Source organism: Hemitrygon akajei, chromosome 18 (assembly GCF_048418815.1).
Source record: "Hemitrygon akajei chromosome 18, sHemAka1.3, whole genome shotgun sequence".
NCBI lineage: Eukaryota > Metazoa > Chordata > Chondrichthyes > Myliobatiformes > Dasyatidae > Hemitrygon > Hemitrygon akajei.
The window spans coordinates 16,082,901-16,102,943 of NC_133141.1; the positions used below are offsets into that span (position 1 = coordinate 16,082,901).

A 20,043-nucleotide genomic window follows, 5' to 3' on the forward strand; every position below is an offset into this window, starting at 1 on the left:
GCCTTCATTCTGAACCCTGAAAATCAGCCTTGAATCAACCTGGATACCGGCCCATCGCCTACTTTGAACTGCCTTTAACGAAGTTGGATTTCTGGATTTTCTAATGCAATATAAGCGCATATACTGCAGTCACACATAGGCGAACACATACACTGACGCAACATACACACGTACACATACATTTACATTCAATTCTGAACATGTATCCAGGCACACAGGCAAACACATGCATGCCTAGTCACGTAGACGTGCACGAATGCATATAAAATGATCTTGTACATTCGTGATTAAACACATGCACATACATATGTTCACACAAGCCTGCACAAATACATACATGCATGCATTCGTATTCTCACGTACAAACAGGCATATTCATAGGTACATATGCAAAAGTGCGCACATGTACACACGTAGGCATGTATACATTCATAACTTTACGCACACAAACGCACATGCATGCAGACATACAAAGTTATGCATTCACTGGTGCAAGCAACGTCTTTCATCCGCACTCAGGGCTGGTAGATAGATAGTGCACCAATTCTTCCCAAAAACACAGCAAACATGGATCGTTTCCATTCAATTTATTATGTAGTGTTTTCTATGGTTTTTGTAGAAATACTGGATGAATACAAAATAAATCAGTCGATCTAAAAAGTAAACTTTTATTTTAAATAACCCATGTTCTTACCTATCTCTATTTAGTTCGAACTCTACGAACACCATAAAGTCGTTTATCAAAGCTCATCTTCCTTTTAATAAGCAGGGGCAGCTAATAAGCCGGGGTCAAAACTTTCTGACATTTTATACCAATACAAAAATAATTCTATATGTGTTCAGGCAGAAATTATATGGGATAATCATCTTCTAGGCGTTTATAATTCCAAGCTCTGCGTGATAAACACCTCCCTCCCTCGCCCTGCCCTCCCCACTTTCCCATAGCAGGCTCTGTTTATTGAGGAAACTTCACCACTACGGAGACGTTTCTCTTCAGATTCTTTGCGATACTCCAAACTTAGGGGAAAGTGATGAGCATCTCTCTCCTGTTGGGGTGGAGGAGCTTCTGCATTGAAGCTAGAATTTTCTGTAAAGTTGTAACAACCTCTTCATATCCAATAGGTTATCTTTGGTTAACATTTCTTCAGTTAATGTCGTTGGGGTTTCAGCTCGGCTAAACGCAGACACTGAGTTCCTTTCTGACTGTACATTGTTTGCACTGGACCACACAACACCACTGGAAACGACACTTGCAGTTCTCCTGGAAGCTTACCAGCTCTTTTCGGTGTCCCCGGCCGCAACAGAGCAAGTCACAGCCACTAAAGTCCAGCGCTGTCCCGTTACATACTCTGCCCCTTGTCCCTGGGACGCCAGTGCGCCTGTTGGGCAAACAGAAATCGGGGGACTCTGCGGAGTAAACCAGGTCTTCTTTGTCCGGCTGTTTGATGTTGTGGCCGACCGGGATCAGGGTCTTTCCGTCGTTGCCGCCCATCACCTTGAAGGCCCCATTGAAGCGCTCGAAAAGGCGATCACCGACCTCGCGGAAATGGGGCATTTTCTTCCAGCAAGTTTTGACTGCACAGGAGCCAGATAAGCCGTGACATTTACACTCAGTCCGCATATAGTTCTTAATCATCTGAAATTAAACAAGGAAGTGCAGAAACAGATAAATTAAATATGAAACGACATTCTTCAACACAGGAATATTTTACAACACGTAACACATAAAAGGGCAGTATGGATTTCTTTCTGCCAGCAATGAAGATCTTTTGACGTTCATTTGCTGCTGTGATTAGGAAATTCGGCAACCAATTTGTGCACAGCAAGTTCTCACGAACAGCCAGGTAATATGTAAGGTACCGCAAATGCTCGACACCTGAATGAAGTGGCTGATGGAAATACATAGCAGGGAACACAGCATCTCTGGAGAGAGGAAGGTCTGATGAAAGGTCACCGCCTGACACGTTAAATCTGCCTCTTTCCACAGGTGCTGTTTGACATGGACGTCCGCTAAGTGTACTTGCATCAAAAGGTTTAAGTATCGGACTTCTCTGCTCTTTCTAAAATAGCGTCATCAGAACTTTTACATCCGCCTGAGAGGGCAAGTGGGACCTCGGTTTAACACCTCCTACAGTGCGACACTTGCTCGGTACCGCGCCGAAGCGCCGCCTCGATGCTTGCGCTCAGTTCTCCGCAGCGTGAGTTCCAACGTACGTCATTGGCTCCAAGTCGTTTCCAGATGTTCTGAAAGGGACGTGAACTGTGCTTCATAAATGCAAGCCTTTGAATTATTTCACTGACGCTAATTAAAACAACTGTATTTAACCATTTGTATGTTAATCTGTGCAAGATCTTGATTTTATGAATCAGGAAATGCATTGGGACTGTAATGTTTTAGCAATAGTCAATAATGGCCAATGTATGAACCTCTGGAAGAGTGAGGGAGGACTTGATTGAAACATACTAGATCCTGAAGGGTCTTGGCAGGGAGGTGGAAGAGGATGTTTCCTCTACTGGGAAAATCTAGGAATAGAGGTCCCTGTTTAAAAATAAGGGGTCGTTCACTTAAGAGAAAAAAATGGTGACTTTTGTTTCTGAGGGTCTATTTTTGTGGTAGTACTATAAACTTTGTAGATTGTTGATAAACGAGGGGTGAAAGGTTACCGGAAATAGGCGGGGTGCGGAGTTGTGTACACAAAGGCGAATCGCATACGGAGGGAACTGAAAGATTTACAGAGGGAGAGGTTCTTATGTTCACAATCCATTGGGCTGGGTTACATCCAGCACAGAGGGAGACCCAGTGTCTCTGGTCCACTCTATGCTCCACTCTAACTAACCATCTTGCTACCTGATACTACGTTGTAAATCAATACACCGCGTTTTTTTTTAAAACTTAAGTGTCTTAAAGGGTGTATCCCGTTTGCTAAATTAATGATTTGTGTGTCTCTTGGCTCACACTGAGCTTTTTTTTGCCACTGAGACAGCAAAGTTATCTCAATAAATATTCCCGTCCGGTATCAGTTGATGAAGGGTGCAACGTTAGAACTTGCCTCATTCGGGCGTCAGGAGCTGGATGTGCGTTTGTGAGTGATCTCACTTGGCTACGGCAAGAGTCAGCACTATAGCATCTTCCTTCCAGGAGCGAATAATCGGCAGTTCAGGGCCTCTAAAACATTTGTAGATGTGGAAACTAGTTCAGGCATCCAAGTTCTCATAAGGGCAAAATCGCAGGAATATACACTCAGTAGCCTCTTCATTACGTACCTCCTGTACCTAATAAAGTGGCCACTGAGTGTATGTTCGTAGTTTTCGGCTGTTGTAGCCCATCCAGTTCAACTTCAAGGTCTGACGTGCTGTGAGTTCAGAGATGCTGTTCTGCACACCACTACTGTAACGCGTAGTTATTTGAGTTACTGTCGCCTTCCTGTCAGATTAAACCGGTCTGGCTATTCTCCTCTGACCTCTCTTATTAACAAGGTATTTTCGCCAACAGGACTGCCGTTCAGTGGATTTTTTTGATTTTTTTTGTGTCTTTCGCAACATTTTCTGTAAACTCTAGAGTTACTTCGATTACATGTTTTCCTATTCTGATGTTTGGTCTGAACAACAACAGAACCTCTTGACCATGTCTGCATGTTTTTTTACGCACAGAGTTGCTGCCACGTGATTGGCTGATTAGATATTTGCATTAATGAGCAGGTATACCTAATAAAGTAGCCATTGAGTATCTACGCTTAACTATATTAAATATTGTAAGTTTGTGCACTTCCAACTTCATTTTAATTCCTATATCAATAATTGCAAGCTTTTGTAAGCTAGTCCTCCTCATTGTTCACCTTCTACCAGCTACAAATTTTAACGAAAATATTAAAACCATATGCATGACTTTCATATAGAATCTGAAACTGTTTTGTCTGTCTCTGCCAAGTTATAACCTCCCCCAACTTTTTATAGAAAAATGAACTATTACAGTACAGAAACTTATCCCTTCAGCCCATCTCTTCCATACTGACAGTATGCCTATCTGCAGTGCTATGCAAAAGTCTTAGGCGCTTATATATAGCTAGGGTGCCTAAGACTTTTGCACAGTTCTGTATTTGTCAACGTGGAGAGGAGAGCAGGTTTGTAAATCTGGTGGGAGCAAATGATGTTGGGAGTGGGGAATGGAGCGCCGTGCGAGGGGTGTGGGACAGGCGGTGGAGAAGGGGTGCCAGGGGTGGTGTGTGATTGGCACAGGTGCAGACACACCCATCCCTGAGGCACCAGGCAAGGTCATTTGATTCCAAACAACTTGTTTATTGATCATTACAAAATGTCTCTCTGGTGCTTCCCACTCCCTCCCCTCTCCCTTCCCCTTTTCCTAATTATGATTCCCCTCTCCCTTCCTCTTCCCACTCTCAGTCCACAACAGAGAACCATATCAGAATCAGGTTTATCATCATTCAAATATGTCATGAAATTTGTTTTTATTTTGTGGCAGCAGTACAGTGCAATACATAAAATTACTACAGTGCTGTGCAAAAGTCTTAGCCACCCTAGCTATATATATATATATATATATATATATATATGTGCCTAAAACTTTTGCACAGTACTGGACACTTCCCATTTGCCTGCACTGAACCTAAATCACTGTATTCTTTCCTATGCAAGTACCTATTGAAATATCTTTGAAATGTTGTAATTCCATCTGCCTTCACTAACACCTCTGGCAGCTCAATCCAGATAACCCCTGTACTCTGTGTGAAAAAAAATGTACCCGTCAGATCTCCTTTAAATCTCTGCCTCTAACCTTAGACCTATGCTCTTTAGTTCTAGACTCCCTTGCCCTAGGGAAAAAGACTCTGCCCTATCTATACCCCTCATAATATTATAAACCTCTATAACATCACCCCTCAGCCTACTATGTTCATTGATGATTGGTGTAAAGCCAGTGGTGCTGCTACAATATCTCTACTTGTAAGGATGATATATAAAAAAGAATAGGGCTATGGAAAGGGGCATGATGAGCCCTGCCAAATTATTCATCAGTTCAACTTGTAATTCTTCCAAAGTCTAATTCTATATTTTTTAAAGCGGAAGTGTAATTACAGTCTAATAAATATAATTTATAGCATAAATATATCACTTTAAAATTGAATCAAATTATGTTAAGTTTATTTCCTACAATTCTGACTGTATTTCAAAAATACATCTTTGGCTACAAAATCCATTACAATATTCTACGAAAAAATATTGGAAATGTTCCATAATGTGACTGAGTTCTAATTAAATGATACATACTTAAGGAATGTTTATGTGTTCAAAAATATTTTATGTTCTAAAATAATGTGGTCCAAAAGATGGCATCCGGACGATCAAAGTGAACATGATTGTATATTGGAAAATAATGTGTTCATTGTTTTAGAAAAACTGTTTTAAAAGGTAGTGCTAAGGTTTTAAGATACAATTTACTTGTGTAAAGATGCATTTGGAAGAATTATTTATTATGCATTTAAAATTGTGACCTTTAAGAACACATTCATAAAATTAATAGCTACTTGTTTTAAAATGTGTTTGTATTCTAAAATAATGGTTTCCAAAAATATATTTAAAATTTCACTCAAAGTTTCAAACAAAGGAAATCTTCACTACCATTGTTAGAATGTTGTTACACATTGCAGCCACAGGAATTCTTACCCCCACATGAGCTGACTACCTTAACAACCACAAACTTACAGTTGACAGCAAAGGACTGCTCTGGATAATCAGCACAGTGCAAGGAATCAACTCTTTTTAAAGTCCAGCACTACAAATATTTATATCAAATTACGTTACCTGTATTTAGTAATCTAGGGAATCATAAATTCTCTCTGTTGGCTCTTTCTGTCGACATGGGCACTGACCTGAGACAATGAAGTTTCTGTGTCCCAATCTACATACTGGGCCCATCAGTAACTTCAATCTATCCCTCAATTGTTCCTTTTTAGTTCAGTTATGCATTTTGCAATGAGATTGCTTCCATCTGCTATAGCTATAATTGGATTTTGCTTCATTAAATATTTACTTAATTAAAGCATTTCAATTTGATTTGAATGGGTAAACAGCTTAACTATTAAGCATGTTGTAGATATTCCAGACATCATTTGGGAACATATATTTATCAGGATTCTGTATACTGAGTAGTTCTCCAAAAGTACAAGTTAAATTGTAAATTGGTCTTAGAAAAACAATTTTAAGCTAGTTATTAAAGGTCCTTTTTACCATAAATTTATCATCTCACAGCAATAACTGTTTCATATGCCTCTGTTTAATTAGCATAATTTATTATCTTAAATTTTACTTTAAAAAATCTATTTTTATGCCTTCTTTTGTTTATTGGCCATCAGCATTCATAAACGGAATACAGCAAACACTACCCCTGCTAGTATAAGAGGGAAAAGATACGGAATATACAGTAGGCACATCATTGTAGTTTTTCATGCTGGATGTTAAATGTTTCCTGGCCAGAGTGAAGAAAGGGGTATTTAATGAGGAAGGTAACACCAACACAGTTCTTTCTATTGGCATTAATTGAGAAGCTAACTAATTTCTAATTAGTAGTTTATCCATTGAAAGATCATTAAAACAAATGTCATTTGAAAACAGTCATCTCACATCCACTGCCTTGAAACAAATAAGCACGTTAATTCCCTGATATGTTTCAATTCTGGACCATTATGAATGAAACTGAGTTGACTTTGCACAATTAAGAGCACCATTCATCCCTATTCTTTAGAATGGACACTAGCTATATGAGAAGGAATTGACTAGTACAGTTACTGGGATTGCTGTCCTTGCACATTCGGGGAATCTAACAAATAAAGAGACATTTAAGATATCATAGCTTTCTCTTTCTCTCCGAAACTGCGCAATTATAACTTTGTCCTTAGTCTACAAGATGAAATTAGTTTCTGACAGCTCCGTATGATAAGATTGACCCAATGTCACCACAGTATTGAGTGGTTTATTACTTTAGATTTGGTGAGTTCTACCACAGATATTCAGTGATAACTTTTATAACTGGAACAACACATTAATGAATATTTAATGGAAGTACAAAACTTGATTTAAATCAGTTCTATATTGAATATGAATAGAATGGCAATTCTTAAAGGCTTATCACAGGCAGCTATTAAAATACTGGAGGTCACTGTTCCTCTAAGAATGTTTGGCATTGAGTCAGGTATTAGCATTAGGGAAGTATGCAGACTAAATAATCAAAGGCTGTCCATTAAACTGAGGCTTTATAAGACCTTGGTTAGACTGCACATGGAGTACTGTGAACAGTTTTGGGCCCCTTATGTAAGAAAGAATATGCTGGCATTGAAGAGGGTCCAGAGGAGGTTCATGAGAATAATCCCGAGAATGAAAGGGTTAATGTATGAGGTGCATTTGATGGCTCTGAGCCTGTACTTGCTAGAGTTTAGAAGAATTGGGGAGGGGAGGAATTTCATTGAAACCTATTGAATGTTGAACGCCCCAGATAGAGTGGCTGTGGAGAGGATGTTTCCTACAGTGGGGGAGTCTCGGACCAGGGCACATCCTCAGAATAGAGGGATGTCCCTTTAGAACAGAGATGAGGAGGAATTTCTTTAGCCAAAGGGTAGTGAATCTGTGGAATTCATTGCCTCAGGCGGCTGTGGAGGACATGTCACTGGGTTTTCTTAGAGCAGAGGTTGACAGGTTCTTGATTAGTAAGGGTGTCAAAGTTACGGGGAAAAGGCGGGAAAATGGGGTTGGGAGGGATAATAAATTCTCAATGATGGAATGGCAGAGCAGACTTGTTGAGCCAAAAGGCCCAATTCTGCTCCTATATCTATTTAAAATTTAGTTAAAATTTGGTCTGATGCTCTTGATTATGGACATAAAATGCCATCTACAGCAAATAAATATTTATATATTTTATCCAATTCCAAAACCTTGCTTTTTTTAAAATCATACGTGTTATGCTGAAAAGAAAACCTGTAATTTAGTGGAAACAGAGCTGTAGGGATAATCAGCAAAGGATCATTTTGCTTAGGGTGTTACCACTGATCAATGCAACACTGTTTGCCATTGCTAGCTGCAATAATGTGTATTACAATTAAACAGACCTGTAAAGTCTCCAATAAGAGAAAATCTGCAGATGCTGGAAATCCAAGCAACACACACAAAATGCTGGAGGAACTCAGCAGGCCAGGCAGCATCTATGGAAAAAAGTACAAAATGTCCTGCTGAAGGGTTACAGCCCGAAGCGTCGACTGTACTTTTTTCCATAGATGTTGCCTGGCCTGCTGAGTTCCTCCAGCATTTTGTACGTTATAAAGTCTCCAGCTTTTTTTTTGGAAAATAGTAATGTTACTCACCTGTTTAGCCCACCAAAATAAATCCTGTATGCGTACCAATAGTTTGTACGTGATCCACTGGTTAAGCACCCTTCCACTTCAGAACATATTGGTGTGGCTAAGCATTTAAACGATCAATTTGCAATATATTATTTACTACTTGGGTCCAGATCAATATATTCAACAGAATTGTTGTTATGCTATATTGAAAAAAAATTAGATTTAACATGGGAAAGTATGTGAACATACACAAGGATTTCATTTTTTGGCAAAGTGGGATTGTATGAATGTATTTAAGTTTGAAAGAAGATCAAAATCGATGAGAAACTTGGAACTGCACTGTATTAGAGCATTCCCTTTCTGCTAATGGAAAATGTGTTCCAGTACAGTGCAGCCTGCGGATTAAAAACTCTTTTGTGTGGCAGCTGCTTGGGTTTCTAAGTGGAATTAATTTTCAGAGTCTCAACTGGTCTCCAAACACCACTAAGTTGACAGCTACAAACAAAAAGAGCATAATGATGCCTTCTGAAAGGAATAGCAATGTTACCCGTGACAGTCCTGACCTGGTCAGGGGTGCAGCAGAGGAGCTGTGGAATCCATAACAATAAAATCCTTCATCTTGACAAGTACATTTATCAAAAGATATGGTTTTCATATAGGGATGTAACATCTGTGGGAAGGAACTGGTTATCTCATATCTAAATTGGTTTTGGACCATAACAATCCATTGGAATCTCTCCCAATCCTTAATCTCTGTACTATTATTTTGTGCATACTGATAGATTATTTCAATGCTATTAATTCTCTCTTATTGTTGTATTTAATATAATTATCTTGCACCATGCAAGTTACAAAATGTGGTATAGATCAATAATACTTATTGATACCTCCAGAATTCAAACTGTACAATCAGTATCTATCATGCAACTAGCAAATTCAGTTTACATGAATTTCAAGCTCTGGTTAGTAATATATAATTACATATAAATGCAGCCACTATATATACTGCAGTGTACATTTAGATAAATATGTTGCAATTCTCATAAACCCTTGGGAATTAAACAGGTCAAGCTGTCAGATGAGAAACTATTTTGTGAAATTGCTGGGTGGGACTACTGCAAATTGCTCAAAGCAGAGACCATTTTAATAGATGCTTTTAAGATTGAGAGTTTTTGATAGGGTAAACAATGGGAGGCAGGTCACATGTTCAAAGAGTCAGTGACCAATTAATTTAGGATTATTAATAATGGAGTTAGGAGAAATTTACACAGAGTCACAACATGAAATGTTTTGCCACAGAGGGTATTTGATGCAGAGATAATTATATCTTTGCGGGGAAGTTAGATCTGTACTTAAAACAAAAAAAAAGGTGCAAAGCTATGGGAGAGAGAACAATATTGGAACTTGGCTTGAATTTTAGTTAAGCATGGAGATATCCAGACGACAGGCAGGGGAGTCTCCTTGTGTTATGTAAGGCGCTATAGTCCTTTGAGGGCAAAAGGCAAGGCACATTGCTATTCACTTAATAATACAATTCTTTCTGGCAAAGGGGTTATATAGAATCTAAAAGCTTGAAAGAAGCTCAGTTTTTTCATACATTTTTTTCACATGATGTGGGTGTAATTGGCTAGCCCAACATTTATGCTCATTCCTGTTTGCCTCTCAAGTCAGCCACATTGATATGAGTCTCGAGTTGGCCAAATTAGGCAAGCTTTATTAGATTTCTTTCAGTGATCAACAATCTCGTCATTTCCTGGTCACCATTACAGATGGGTCTTATTCCATTTTATTCTGATTCCAGGTTATTGAATTGGCTGAATTCCTCAGATACTATAATATTTGAACTCATGCCTTTAAGTCATTATGTCAGGCTTCAGGATTACTAAAAAAAAACTGCAGATACTAGAATTCTGAAATAAATATTGAAAACGCCAATAACACTCAGCAGGTCACCTGTTAACTCTGTGCTTTTCTCTCTCCACAGATGCTGCCTGACCTGCTGAGTATTCTCTTTTGTTTCAGATTTCCCACAGTTGCTGAGAATTGTATCTCACTGCTCAGCTTTTTTCTTGCTCTCCCCTGTTCTCATCCACTTCCTATTTACATCTCCCCCAGTCAGATAAACCTTCAGCACGCTCTCTCAGCCAGCGCCATTTGTGACATTCATTCTCTCTTGGTCTCCATGCTACCACGGCCACTTCCCTTCTTCTCTCTACACACCACTCCTCTCTCTGCAACAAAAACAAAACGTTCGCTTCCCACCTTTACCTTGTTCACCTGAAAACCTTCAATCGAACCCTTCTTTCTCTCCTCACAGTTGCTGCTGGGTAAGTAAACATTGAATTGCTTGTACAGCACCTTAACCACTGTACCCCATAGTAACTGTTAAAATACACTTTAGTATCTTACCACTCAGTAAATGCCAGAAACTAAATGTGAATATGAACGGGGTGTAGATACTATTTAACCAAATCAGTGACCAGCTAGCCAAAATGAAAAAAATGCGGATACAACAGTAAGGATCAATATTGGCTGGAAGCAGAACATGACGGTACTGTATCTACCGAGTGTGTGTCTGTGTGTGTGAGAGAGAGTTTTCAAGCATTTAATTTGTGATGACTTGCCTTCAGAACTGTGGCTGTTAGCATTAGATATCTAACCGGCGAACGGCCCCACGAAGTATCCGACTGCCGCACTGGTAGCGGTGATGAGAATCTAATTTTAAACATATGCAGAAGATTACAGATAATTCTAGACCTCAACCTACCAGCCGGCCTGCCTCGTTATTATGCAGGTCTATCAAGGACTTGATGTCACTTTGACCTTTTCTCTTCCTAGCGTCCATGAACTGTTTGGACTTAGCATAACCGAACTCCACGTTGTCTCCACATCCGCTCCATTGCCAAGGGTTCGCGTCCCTGGCCGGTCCGAGAGCTGGAGCCATTGCAGCCCGGCTCAGATCGTTCTCACAGCCGCACTGAAGCAGCTCTCCCCTGCTGCATGCCTGAGTCACAGCGTACACAACACCAGCGGAGGTGATAGAGTAAACGAAGGCCGTCTCCCTGATATCTGCCAAAATGGGAAGGAAGGGGGTCAGTATTGCGAAACAGTGTTAATGCTTGTTAACACACGTGACATCGTTGTGCATCTAATTATTTTCACACACGTAAAGTTACTTTTCATATTCTACATACAGGCATACGATTCAGCCCAAATGATTAGTTTATATACTGCAGAGGCTACACCCAAATCCCCCAAACCATAAACTCCTCACCATTACCTTCTATAATTTTATCTCGCTTCCCCTTAAACCCACTGTGGTAAGGAGTTTGCATTCTAACTACGCTCCCTGTAAAGAAACATCTCAATTCTTGCCATCACCTTGTTTCCGAGGATGCACCTATTTATCCCCATTGCAGTTTTTTTTAAATATACGTAGGAAATGCTAAAGATTTTTCCTAAATTTTCGTCATGTCTTTTTTTGCTGTTCAAACTAATTTTTTTTCTGTTTGTAATGTAGTTAAATTGATGGGAAAATGATTCCGGTTTAACCCTTTGCAGTAGAAGTAAAAAACATCCGACCATCAATAGGAACACAAGCTTGGTGATAAGTCATTAGCTGAAGCACAAGAATGGATTGTGAGCCGGCCTCGGTACAATTGACCGCACTCTATTTCTTGGTCGGATAGCCTTGGGTTCAAAGCTCGCTCTAAGTTCTGGACAGACAATGAGAGGATACCGCGCTGTCGGAGAGCAGTGTTTTCGACGAGACTTTAAGCTAAGGCACTATCTAATGTGAACATGAAAGGTCCCTCAGGACTAGTCCCACTAATTCTACTAATTTTTTCATTGGTGCTTGTGGAACTTTCCTGTGCGTAAACCGGTTCCCGTGTTTTCTCCCTTACAACAGTGACCATCTTTTTTCATTGGCCGTAAAGTGTCTAGGGATGATTTTTTGAAGCGATAAAATCCAAACCCTTTCCTCCTATGTTGTAAATCACACCTAGAAATTTAAATACTATCGGTTTCTAGTTTATAAAATAAAGAGCGCGCGAAAGGGATATCAGAGCAAAAAAAAAGAATATCCTGCCCCTCTCGCCATACGGCTCCCAAGCCTTCCTTGATATGTCTGTCTGTCCGTCTCGGTCCGTCTGTTGTCTTTTGTCCAGTCTGGACTAATTTCTTATTTAGTTCAGGGTTCCACCTACTGATCTACCTGTGTGACAGTCTGCCTCTCTCTCTCTCTCCCCCCTCTCTCTCTCTCTCTGTCTCTCTCGGTCTGTCCCTTCCACCCCTGGCTTGTTAGTATTCCGTTGGCCCCGGAATTGCCCCTCTCACTGTTGCTGGGTGTCCTCACACTTGTTTCGGCGCCTCCGGGTAACACTCACACACAGAAAGGCTTGACCCCTACTTCTTTCCTTCGGGCTTGACATTCTGGTCACCTTTCGCCTGCGACCCTTGTCTCGGCTCATACAAACAGTTAGTATCTCCTGTCGCATCTTCAAACCCACGACGAACTTCAAATACTTTAACTCGTTTTTAAATACATTCGTTCGAGTAACGCTTGGAGAAAGAGAATGGAATCGGCAGCACCACCACCCCAAACACACACACACACACACACACACACACACACACACACACACACACACACACACACACACACACACACACACACACACACACACACACACACACACACACACACACACACACACACACACAAAGTCTCTACCTTGTTGAAGAAGTTTCCCGAAGTATTTGTGGATAGTGCAGTTCCATCTGCGGAATCGGAACTGGTACTGACACTCCCTGATCCCGTGCCGGACTCCCTTCGCCACCTCGCCCACGATCTCTGGTTCGGTTTGACACAGCTCGGCTTGCTTACCAGCCAAGCGCTTTGTTTTCCTGCAGATGCTGTTGGGGTCCATCACCAGTGGGCTCCCCACGGCCCTGCAACGCGATATTTAAAGCAAAAGCCCATCGGACAAGAATAAAAGTTACTCCATCCCAGTAAACCCCTAGTACACCTTGTACCCTTCTGGCTTCAGTCCCCCTGACCGGCTTAGCAGAGCTTTTGGTACAGTCAGACTGAACGGCGATTGGACCCAATACTGCTGAACTGAAATAACATTAAAGTCTTACTTGAAACGGGAGATACGCGCAGATGTGATGCTGCAGCCAATGTAAAAACAGCCTAGAGCTCTAAATCCTATTAAATAAGGTTAGGGGCATTTTCGTGAGTGGTTTCTTTGATTGAGTTTTGTCTGAGTCTGTTCAAGGTAACTCTGGGATAATCCCAGCTGCAGGTGCCTTTGTATAGATACCGGGGAAGGGTTGTCAGGGCAGTGATCTCACGCACTGTATCCCTCTACCTGGCGTGTTCGCGTCTCACTCTCTCAAGAAATCTTTTCCACAATTTTCCACCCACAGAGATCAAATATCAACCCCTCACCCCCACCCCACTACCACCCAAACATTCCCTTTTCATCCAGTAATGAGGCAACCGAAATAGCACAAAGTAACACTAACCGACTTACCACCAAAGACTGATGATATTCGCTGGACATAAAAGAAAGAAGAAAAATCCCAGCTGAGCTCCCGCAAAAGGCACCATCTCCACGCACTGTCCGTCTAACACTGAATCCAGAAACTAGGGCCTCCAACCTTCTCCCTCCTTCGTCTCTCCTATTTCCCAACTCGCTCTCTCTCTTTCTCTCGAACACACACACAGACACACACGCACAGACACACACACAAACACATAGCTGTCGTTCCGCTCTGGTCACTCGTGGGCCCGTCTCCGGCAGTGGGAGGTGGGATTTATTCTCTCTCTCTCTCTCTTCCCCTCCCTTTCTCCCTCCCTCCCTCTCTTCTCTCTCTGTTTCACTTTCTCTGTCTCTATCTGTTTCTCGCCCTCCTTTTCCCTTTCTCTGTCTCTTTCTCTCGCTCGTTCTCTTTTTTTTCTCTCCCTCTCCTCCCCTCTCTCCCCTACGTCGCTCTCTCCCTCTCTCTCCTCTCTTACACTCTCCTTTCTCCGCTTCTCTCTCTCCTATTTCTCTTTGTCTTTCTCCGTCAGCTTCTCTGCGTCTTTCTCTATCTCACTTGCCCTCTCTCTTCTCTGATTGCTCTGTCTGCCTGTCTGTCTCTCCTCTCCTCTCTCTCTCTCCTTCCCTCACTCAATGTCTACCCCCCCCCCCCCCACTCCCCCGATCTGTGTATAGGGCAGACGAAGGTCAGGTCCGTGTCACAAAAGCTCCCCGGTACTCGTTCAGCCCCATCCTCTCGGGCTGTCGACCAGAACTAATAAAGGGGTCCAATCACCAGTTGGTATGCTTGGACTGCGAGTGGACCATGAAACGGAGACAATGAAGATTAGAGGTAACAGCGTCGAGGCTTGGATTCCAGAGAGCTGGAAGTGAAGCGTTTACTAGAAAAGTCTGACGCGGGGCAAGGGTTTCGATACCGGGGGAAGAGGATCAGGACTGGGAGATGGAGGTGCCAAGATCTGCACCTCTAACCCTCCCCCACCCGCACACATATACTATTTACATGGATGATACGCATGTGTTATATATGCAGCCATTAGAAATACATCTTATACCCGTAAAAATCGGACGCTAAACACATTACACACGCAGACATTGCGCACATTACGCTCATACATATTTACTGATATACGCGCGTTACATTCACTATGCACACAATATACACACATTTCACACACGTTATACACGAATACATGCAGAAACATTATATACAAACACGATACAAACATTGTATACTCACATTATTTATACGTATATGTTGCATACACAGTAAAACACATATACGTACGTACTTTTCAAAAATAAAAAAAAAATCATATGGAAGCTGAAGGGAAGCCTCTAAAATGGTGTAAGGATTGATAGAGTGGAGAGGTTTCGAGAAAATTCACTCTGAAGGTGATCTCAACGGAAGACCATCGTTATAAGACGGCTACCAGGAAACTCAATGGGCGATATCGAGTACTCTGTCCAGAGAGTAATGAGAATACAGAGCTTGTTTATCGCAGAGAGTGGTAAAGATACGCTTAAAAGGAAGTTAGCAAGAAGTTGAAGGGAATGGAAGATGATGAGTGAAGGAGGTTCCAGCTGAGCATAAATATACTGAATGGCCTATTTCTATGCGGAGGACGAGCAGAGTATTGAACTTGATATTGATAGACTACAGGGATGAGATTGAGTGAGATACTGAGTGTGGGGAGACAGTAGAATAACTCACATTATGAAAATACATATGGAACAGTCTTAGGCACTATATATAGCTCGGGAGCTAAGGCTTTTGCACAGTACTGTAGTAATTTTATGTACTGCACCGCACTGCTGCCACAAAAAAAAAACAAATTTCATGACATGTGAGAGATGATAAGCCTGATTCTGATCTGGGTCTCTATTGTAGACCGAGAGTGGGAAGGGGGCAGGGAGAGGGGAACCATGGTTTGAAAAAGTGGTGTGGAGAGGGTAGAGAGCGGGAACCACCAGAGAGACATTCTGTAGATAAAGGTGTACCAGTGTGGGTTTGATCCAAGGATAATTTACATCTCCCCTTTTCGCATCCCGAGTTCAAGTAAACTTTGTCGATTGAGAATGAGATAAAATAATGAAGACAGCAAAGACTGAAAATTAATACCAGCCCCTCCTCTTCACTTTACGTTATAATAGTAGAACACAAGCCTTGTCAAAAATAGATATACACATACGTCTACACAAATAGCAAGAATTGACTAACATACATGGATAAAAATCAACAGATCAGAAAATCACTTATAGACAAAGCCTTTCTACCCCAACACATACGATACATACACATGTATGTTATTTCGTTTACATATAACGTATTTAGCGTCCACATATGTCTTTAAACAGTAAATACAATGCTCACCCAGTATATACAATATACCAAGCATATTTTCTCTTTCCATTTGATTTCACTTAACCATGGGTTAAGTGAAAGATTGTTAAATTGAATGCGAACTAGTTTTCTTAAATGGATAGACTCGCTTTATAAAGTGAAAACAACACATTCAACTGAAAATGTTAATTCAAATGTAATTTCACGAGTTATGCAATTTCACATCTGAGTTTAATTCCACTCATATTTAAGACCGCTTTAAAACAAAATTGAGCCCTGGATCTTTAAAGGCCGAGGCATTACAAAGGGGTCCCTAAATGGATTGCATGGTAATCCGTTTATTTGCATGATTGAGCCGAGGGAAACTGTCGAGCCCTTTCAGGTTGCTGTTGATAAATAAAGCGCCGAGAAAGAGATTCAGCGACTCCCTTCCCAGCAATAATTTGAAATTCCTTATTCCAGTTCAATTCCATCCATGCATCCACGCACAATCGTTAAACTGGGGGAAAGGTCCTGCTTGTTGGCTGTAACATCATCTCCCCAAACCTTCTCGCTTGTTTTGATCGTAAACAAACCCTATCTGTCAATGGCTCCCGTGCAGGTTGGGAGGACAAAATCCAGGATATTTGTAAGGACACTGACGTTAAGAACGAATGCTTAGCAGGAAATGTGATAACAAACGAAATTTACAAGAAAGTAACTTTGTGCCTCTCAGTCTCAATGTGTAATGAAGCCAGAACCAACCAGTCAAATGGTAACTGAAGGCCAGCAAGTGCAAGTCATATCACAAACCACATTTGCGCAACACAAGACGAATTTCCATTGAAAATTCAACAGAATAGCCTGCCCATGGCAAGGTTGCTCACTGATGACAGAAATACTCAATACATTACCAAAATATATTTTCAACATCCTATCAGGCATGTAAACATGATGAAAGTACCTTTACTCCCGGGGCATAAATCCCCTATCTCTAGGCAGTATTACAATGCGCCAACAAAGCACAATCCCCCTATCTTGTCGCCGACGTTAAAATGCTCCACTTCCCACAGTATTTTGTTATTTATCAGTTATTTTACTTAAATCTACATTTAAAGGCCCTGGTAGTTCAATACGCAGTGTAGACAGCGAGGGAAGTTTTGAATACAAAGTCACATAAATGTTTCCTTAATTTTATGCACATTTTGTCTCAAGTCATAAATGAAAATATCTTGATAAATAATCTTTATTCCCTGTACTAGGAAATTCTGACAATCAGCAGCGAGATGGGGATTTTCTTTAATTACACGTCAGACAGCGATGTCAACTAACGGTGCGACGAAAGCAAGGTGCATGAAAAATCGCTGCTCTGGAGTCAGGAGCGTTACCATTGTTGCCGATAAAACAATAACTCGCTAATATAGCTTCAAAAGGTCTCGCTGAAATGCTTGTCTATAAATGATTAACTCATCTTGCAAAAGAACGTTCTAAATTAGTTGTCAGATAAGATATTATCCTCAACGATTTCATGTGTTGCCTCTAAACAATTCATTCCTGATGGCTGACAATATTCAAGAAGCCTCACAAGAATTATAATAGCACAGTTATAAAAATCACTTTAAAACTATGTATGCGATGAATCTTGAATGTGCTATCATTGTATTTTTCATTTGCAGTGGCAATTAAGTCGAAACAAGTTGCTTGCCAAGCTCCCAGTTAATTAGGCAACTAGTGAGTACAGGTTAACTGAAGTTACCGTCAACTGGCTCAGAATTTGTGGAGCCCGGGAATATAAATACGTGGATTTGGCTCAAGCCAGCGGTTTATAACACAGGGCGCAGTGCCTGATGAGTGCAGTGCCAAAGAATATGGACCTTAGAGAATAAAAGACTTTGGCGAGATAGTAGAAAGGTTAAGTTTTTATTTAAAGCACACTAGGGATAAAAACCTGTTTAGTTTTTATTAGTGTATTAATATGATGGGAGGCTGAGATCCGGCTGGTTATGTTGCTATGTTCTTTCTTCATTTAAAAGTGGTTTACTCGGAATTATAAAGCATTGTGTGTGCTTAACTAAAACTGATAAGTTGAAACTACACCTTTAATCAGAGAAACCATAAATAGCTGATTGATGACTTCACAAATGAGTAAACAGATAGATAGAATTTGATGGGTCTGGCTGGACAGATGATGTACTGTTTGTGGAAGCTAATGGAAATAATTGAGATTCATGGTGAGCACAACTGCAATCAGTGTTTGCAAGAGTATGAGGAACTTTGGCTCAGTTGATGAGCTGGAGCCCAAGGTTCAGACGCTGTGATGGATCAAGGTCCATGAAGCAGTGAGCAGAGCTAACTCATGCTTTCTACCTTCACAATTTTCTTTGTTCAGTCAGGAGTAACGTGTGTGTGTGACTAAGAGTGAGGTGAGTACAAGGCAGTACTGGAGGAGGATACTGACCACGGTACTGTGGTTTGGGATGCGTTCAGATTATGAGAATGCAAATAAATTTAAGAGAGATTGTAGGCAGTACATTAGGTAGCATTCTCTGCATCAGAAGTGTGAGCCCAATGCCAGGGATGAGCTTGTGGCTGGAGAGGAACTGCGGAAGGGGAAAAATCCTATGGCCTGGGTCCACGTGGGAACCAATAACATGTGATAGGATTAAGAAGGTATTTCTGCTGATGGAATATGAACAAGTAGGGTCCAAAACAAATAAAGCAGAGCCACAAAAGTAATAAATGTTGGTCTACTACATGGGAACACAAGCAAATTGGCATTGAGTCAACAAAATAAGAGAACTGAATGAAGGACTCGAAGATTGGTACGGGAAGAAAGGGTTTCAATTCATGAGGCACTTGCAGGAGTCCTGAAGGGAAAAGGAGCTGTTCTGTTGAGATTGCAGTCACTTAGATTGTGCTGGGACTAGTGTCCTAATGAATCAAATAACTGGAGATATTGATAAGGCTTTTAAGCCAAAAGTGCATAAGTGTATGTGTGCATGTGTGTGTCTTGGACAGGGGGCTTGAGCTGTTTCAGGTTGGAGTAAGTTAGAAAAATGAAAGAGAAATGTCAAGGCGATAACATGAGATTGTGAAATGGGTAATGATAACCAGGCTGCCAAGAATGAATAGAACATGCAAACATAGGAGTTTATCAGAGTCAGAGTAGGAAGAATGATAAAAAGACAAACTGAAGGTTCTTTACCTGAATGAATGCAGCCTTTGAGACAAAGTAGGTGAGTTACTGACAAAATAGAAATATGTGAGTATAATCTAACATGGGTTTGGAATGGAACATTTCTGGATACTTTTAGAAGAGACAAGCAGTGTGGGAAAAGAGGAGACATAGCCTTGATAAACAAGGATGGGATAAAGCCAATAAAGAGCAAGGATCATAGTTCATAAAATAAAGTAATATCAGTTTGGGTGGAGCTAAGATCAAGGGACGAAAAACATCAGTGGAAGTTACCGACGGACCCCCAAACAATAGTGGTAAAGTAAGAGATAATATGAATCAGAAACTTAGAGACACATATAACAAGTTTAAACAATGATCATAAACTGGGCAAACCAAATCACCAGTTATAGTGTGGGCAATGAATTGAGGGACTGAGAACAAGATTGTTTTCTGGACCATCATGTTAAGGAACAACTAGGGAACAGGATAGATTAGAATGTGCATTGTGCAATGATAATGAATAACAAGAGTTAATTATTTATGTTGGTTTAGGGGCCTCGAGGGAACTGCAATCATAATATGAAAATTTTGTGCATGAAGATCAAAAGGGATTTGGTTCAATATGAAGCCATGAGACCTGAGGTAGTG

The 20,043-nt window shown here is 40.8% G+C and overlaps 2 protein-coding genes across 5 annotated transcripts in view; one reads left to right on the forward strand and one right to left on the reverse strand.

Annotated features, from left to right (window-relative positions):
- Positions 1 to 582: 582 nt before the first annotated feature.
- LOC140741145 (protein Wnt-6-like) overlaps positions 583 to 20,043 on the reverse strand; it is a 29,923-nt gene continuing 10,462 nt past the window's right edge. For 3 of the 4 annotated variants that reach the window (XM_073070968.1, XM_073070971.1, XM_073070970.1), the window contains 3 exons: positions 13,081 to 13,298; positions 11,113 to 11,414; positions 583 to 1,636 (listed from right to left, as the gene is read on the reverse strand). In XM_073070968.1, the coding sequence (XP_072927069.1) occupies positions 1,175 to 1,636; positions 11,113 to 11,414; positions 13,081 to 13,298 (982 nt within the window). In that variant the 3' untranslated portion in view covers positions 583 to 1,174. Of the gene's footprint in view, positions 1,637 to 11,112; positions 11,415 to 13,080; positions 13,299 to 13,885; positions 14,520 to 20,043 lie in introns of those variants that run through there. The other variant, XM_073070969.1, reaches the window with a different exon arrangement.
- wnt1 (wingless-type MMTV integration site family, member 1) overlaps positions 14,582 to 20,043 on the forward strand; it is a 32,700-nt gene continuing 27,238 nt past the window's right edge. The window contains exons 1-2 of the mRNA XM_073070972.1: positions 14,582 to 14,726; positions 17,480 to 17,566. Coding sequence (XP_072927073.1) covers positions 17,538 to 17,566 — 29 coding nt within the window. The 5' untranslated portion in view covers positions 14,582 to 14,726; positions 17,480 to 17,537. The remainder of the gene's footprint in view (positions 14,727 to 17,479; positions 17,567 to 20,043) is intronic.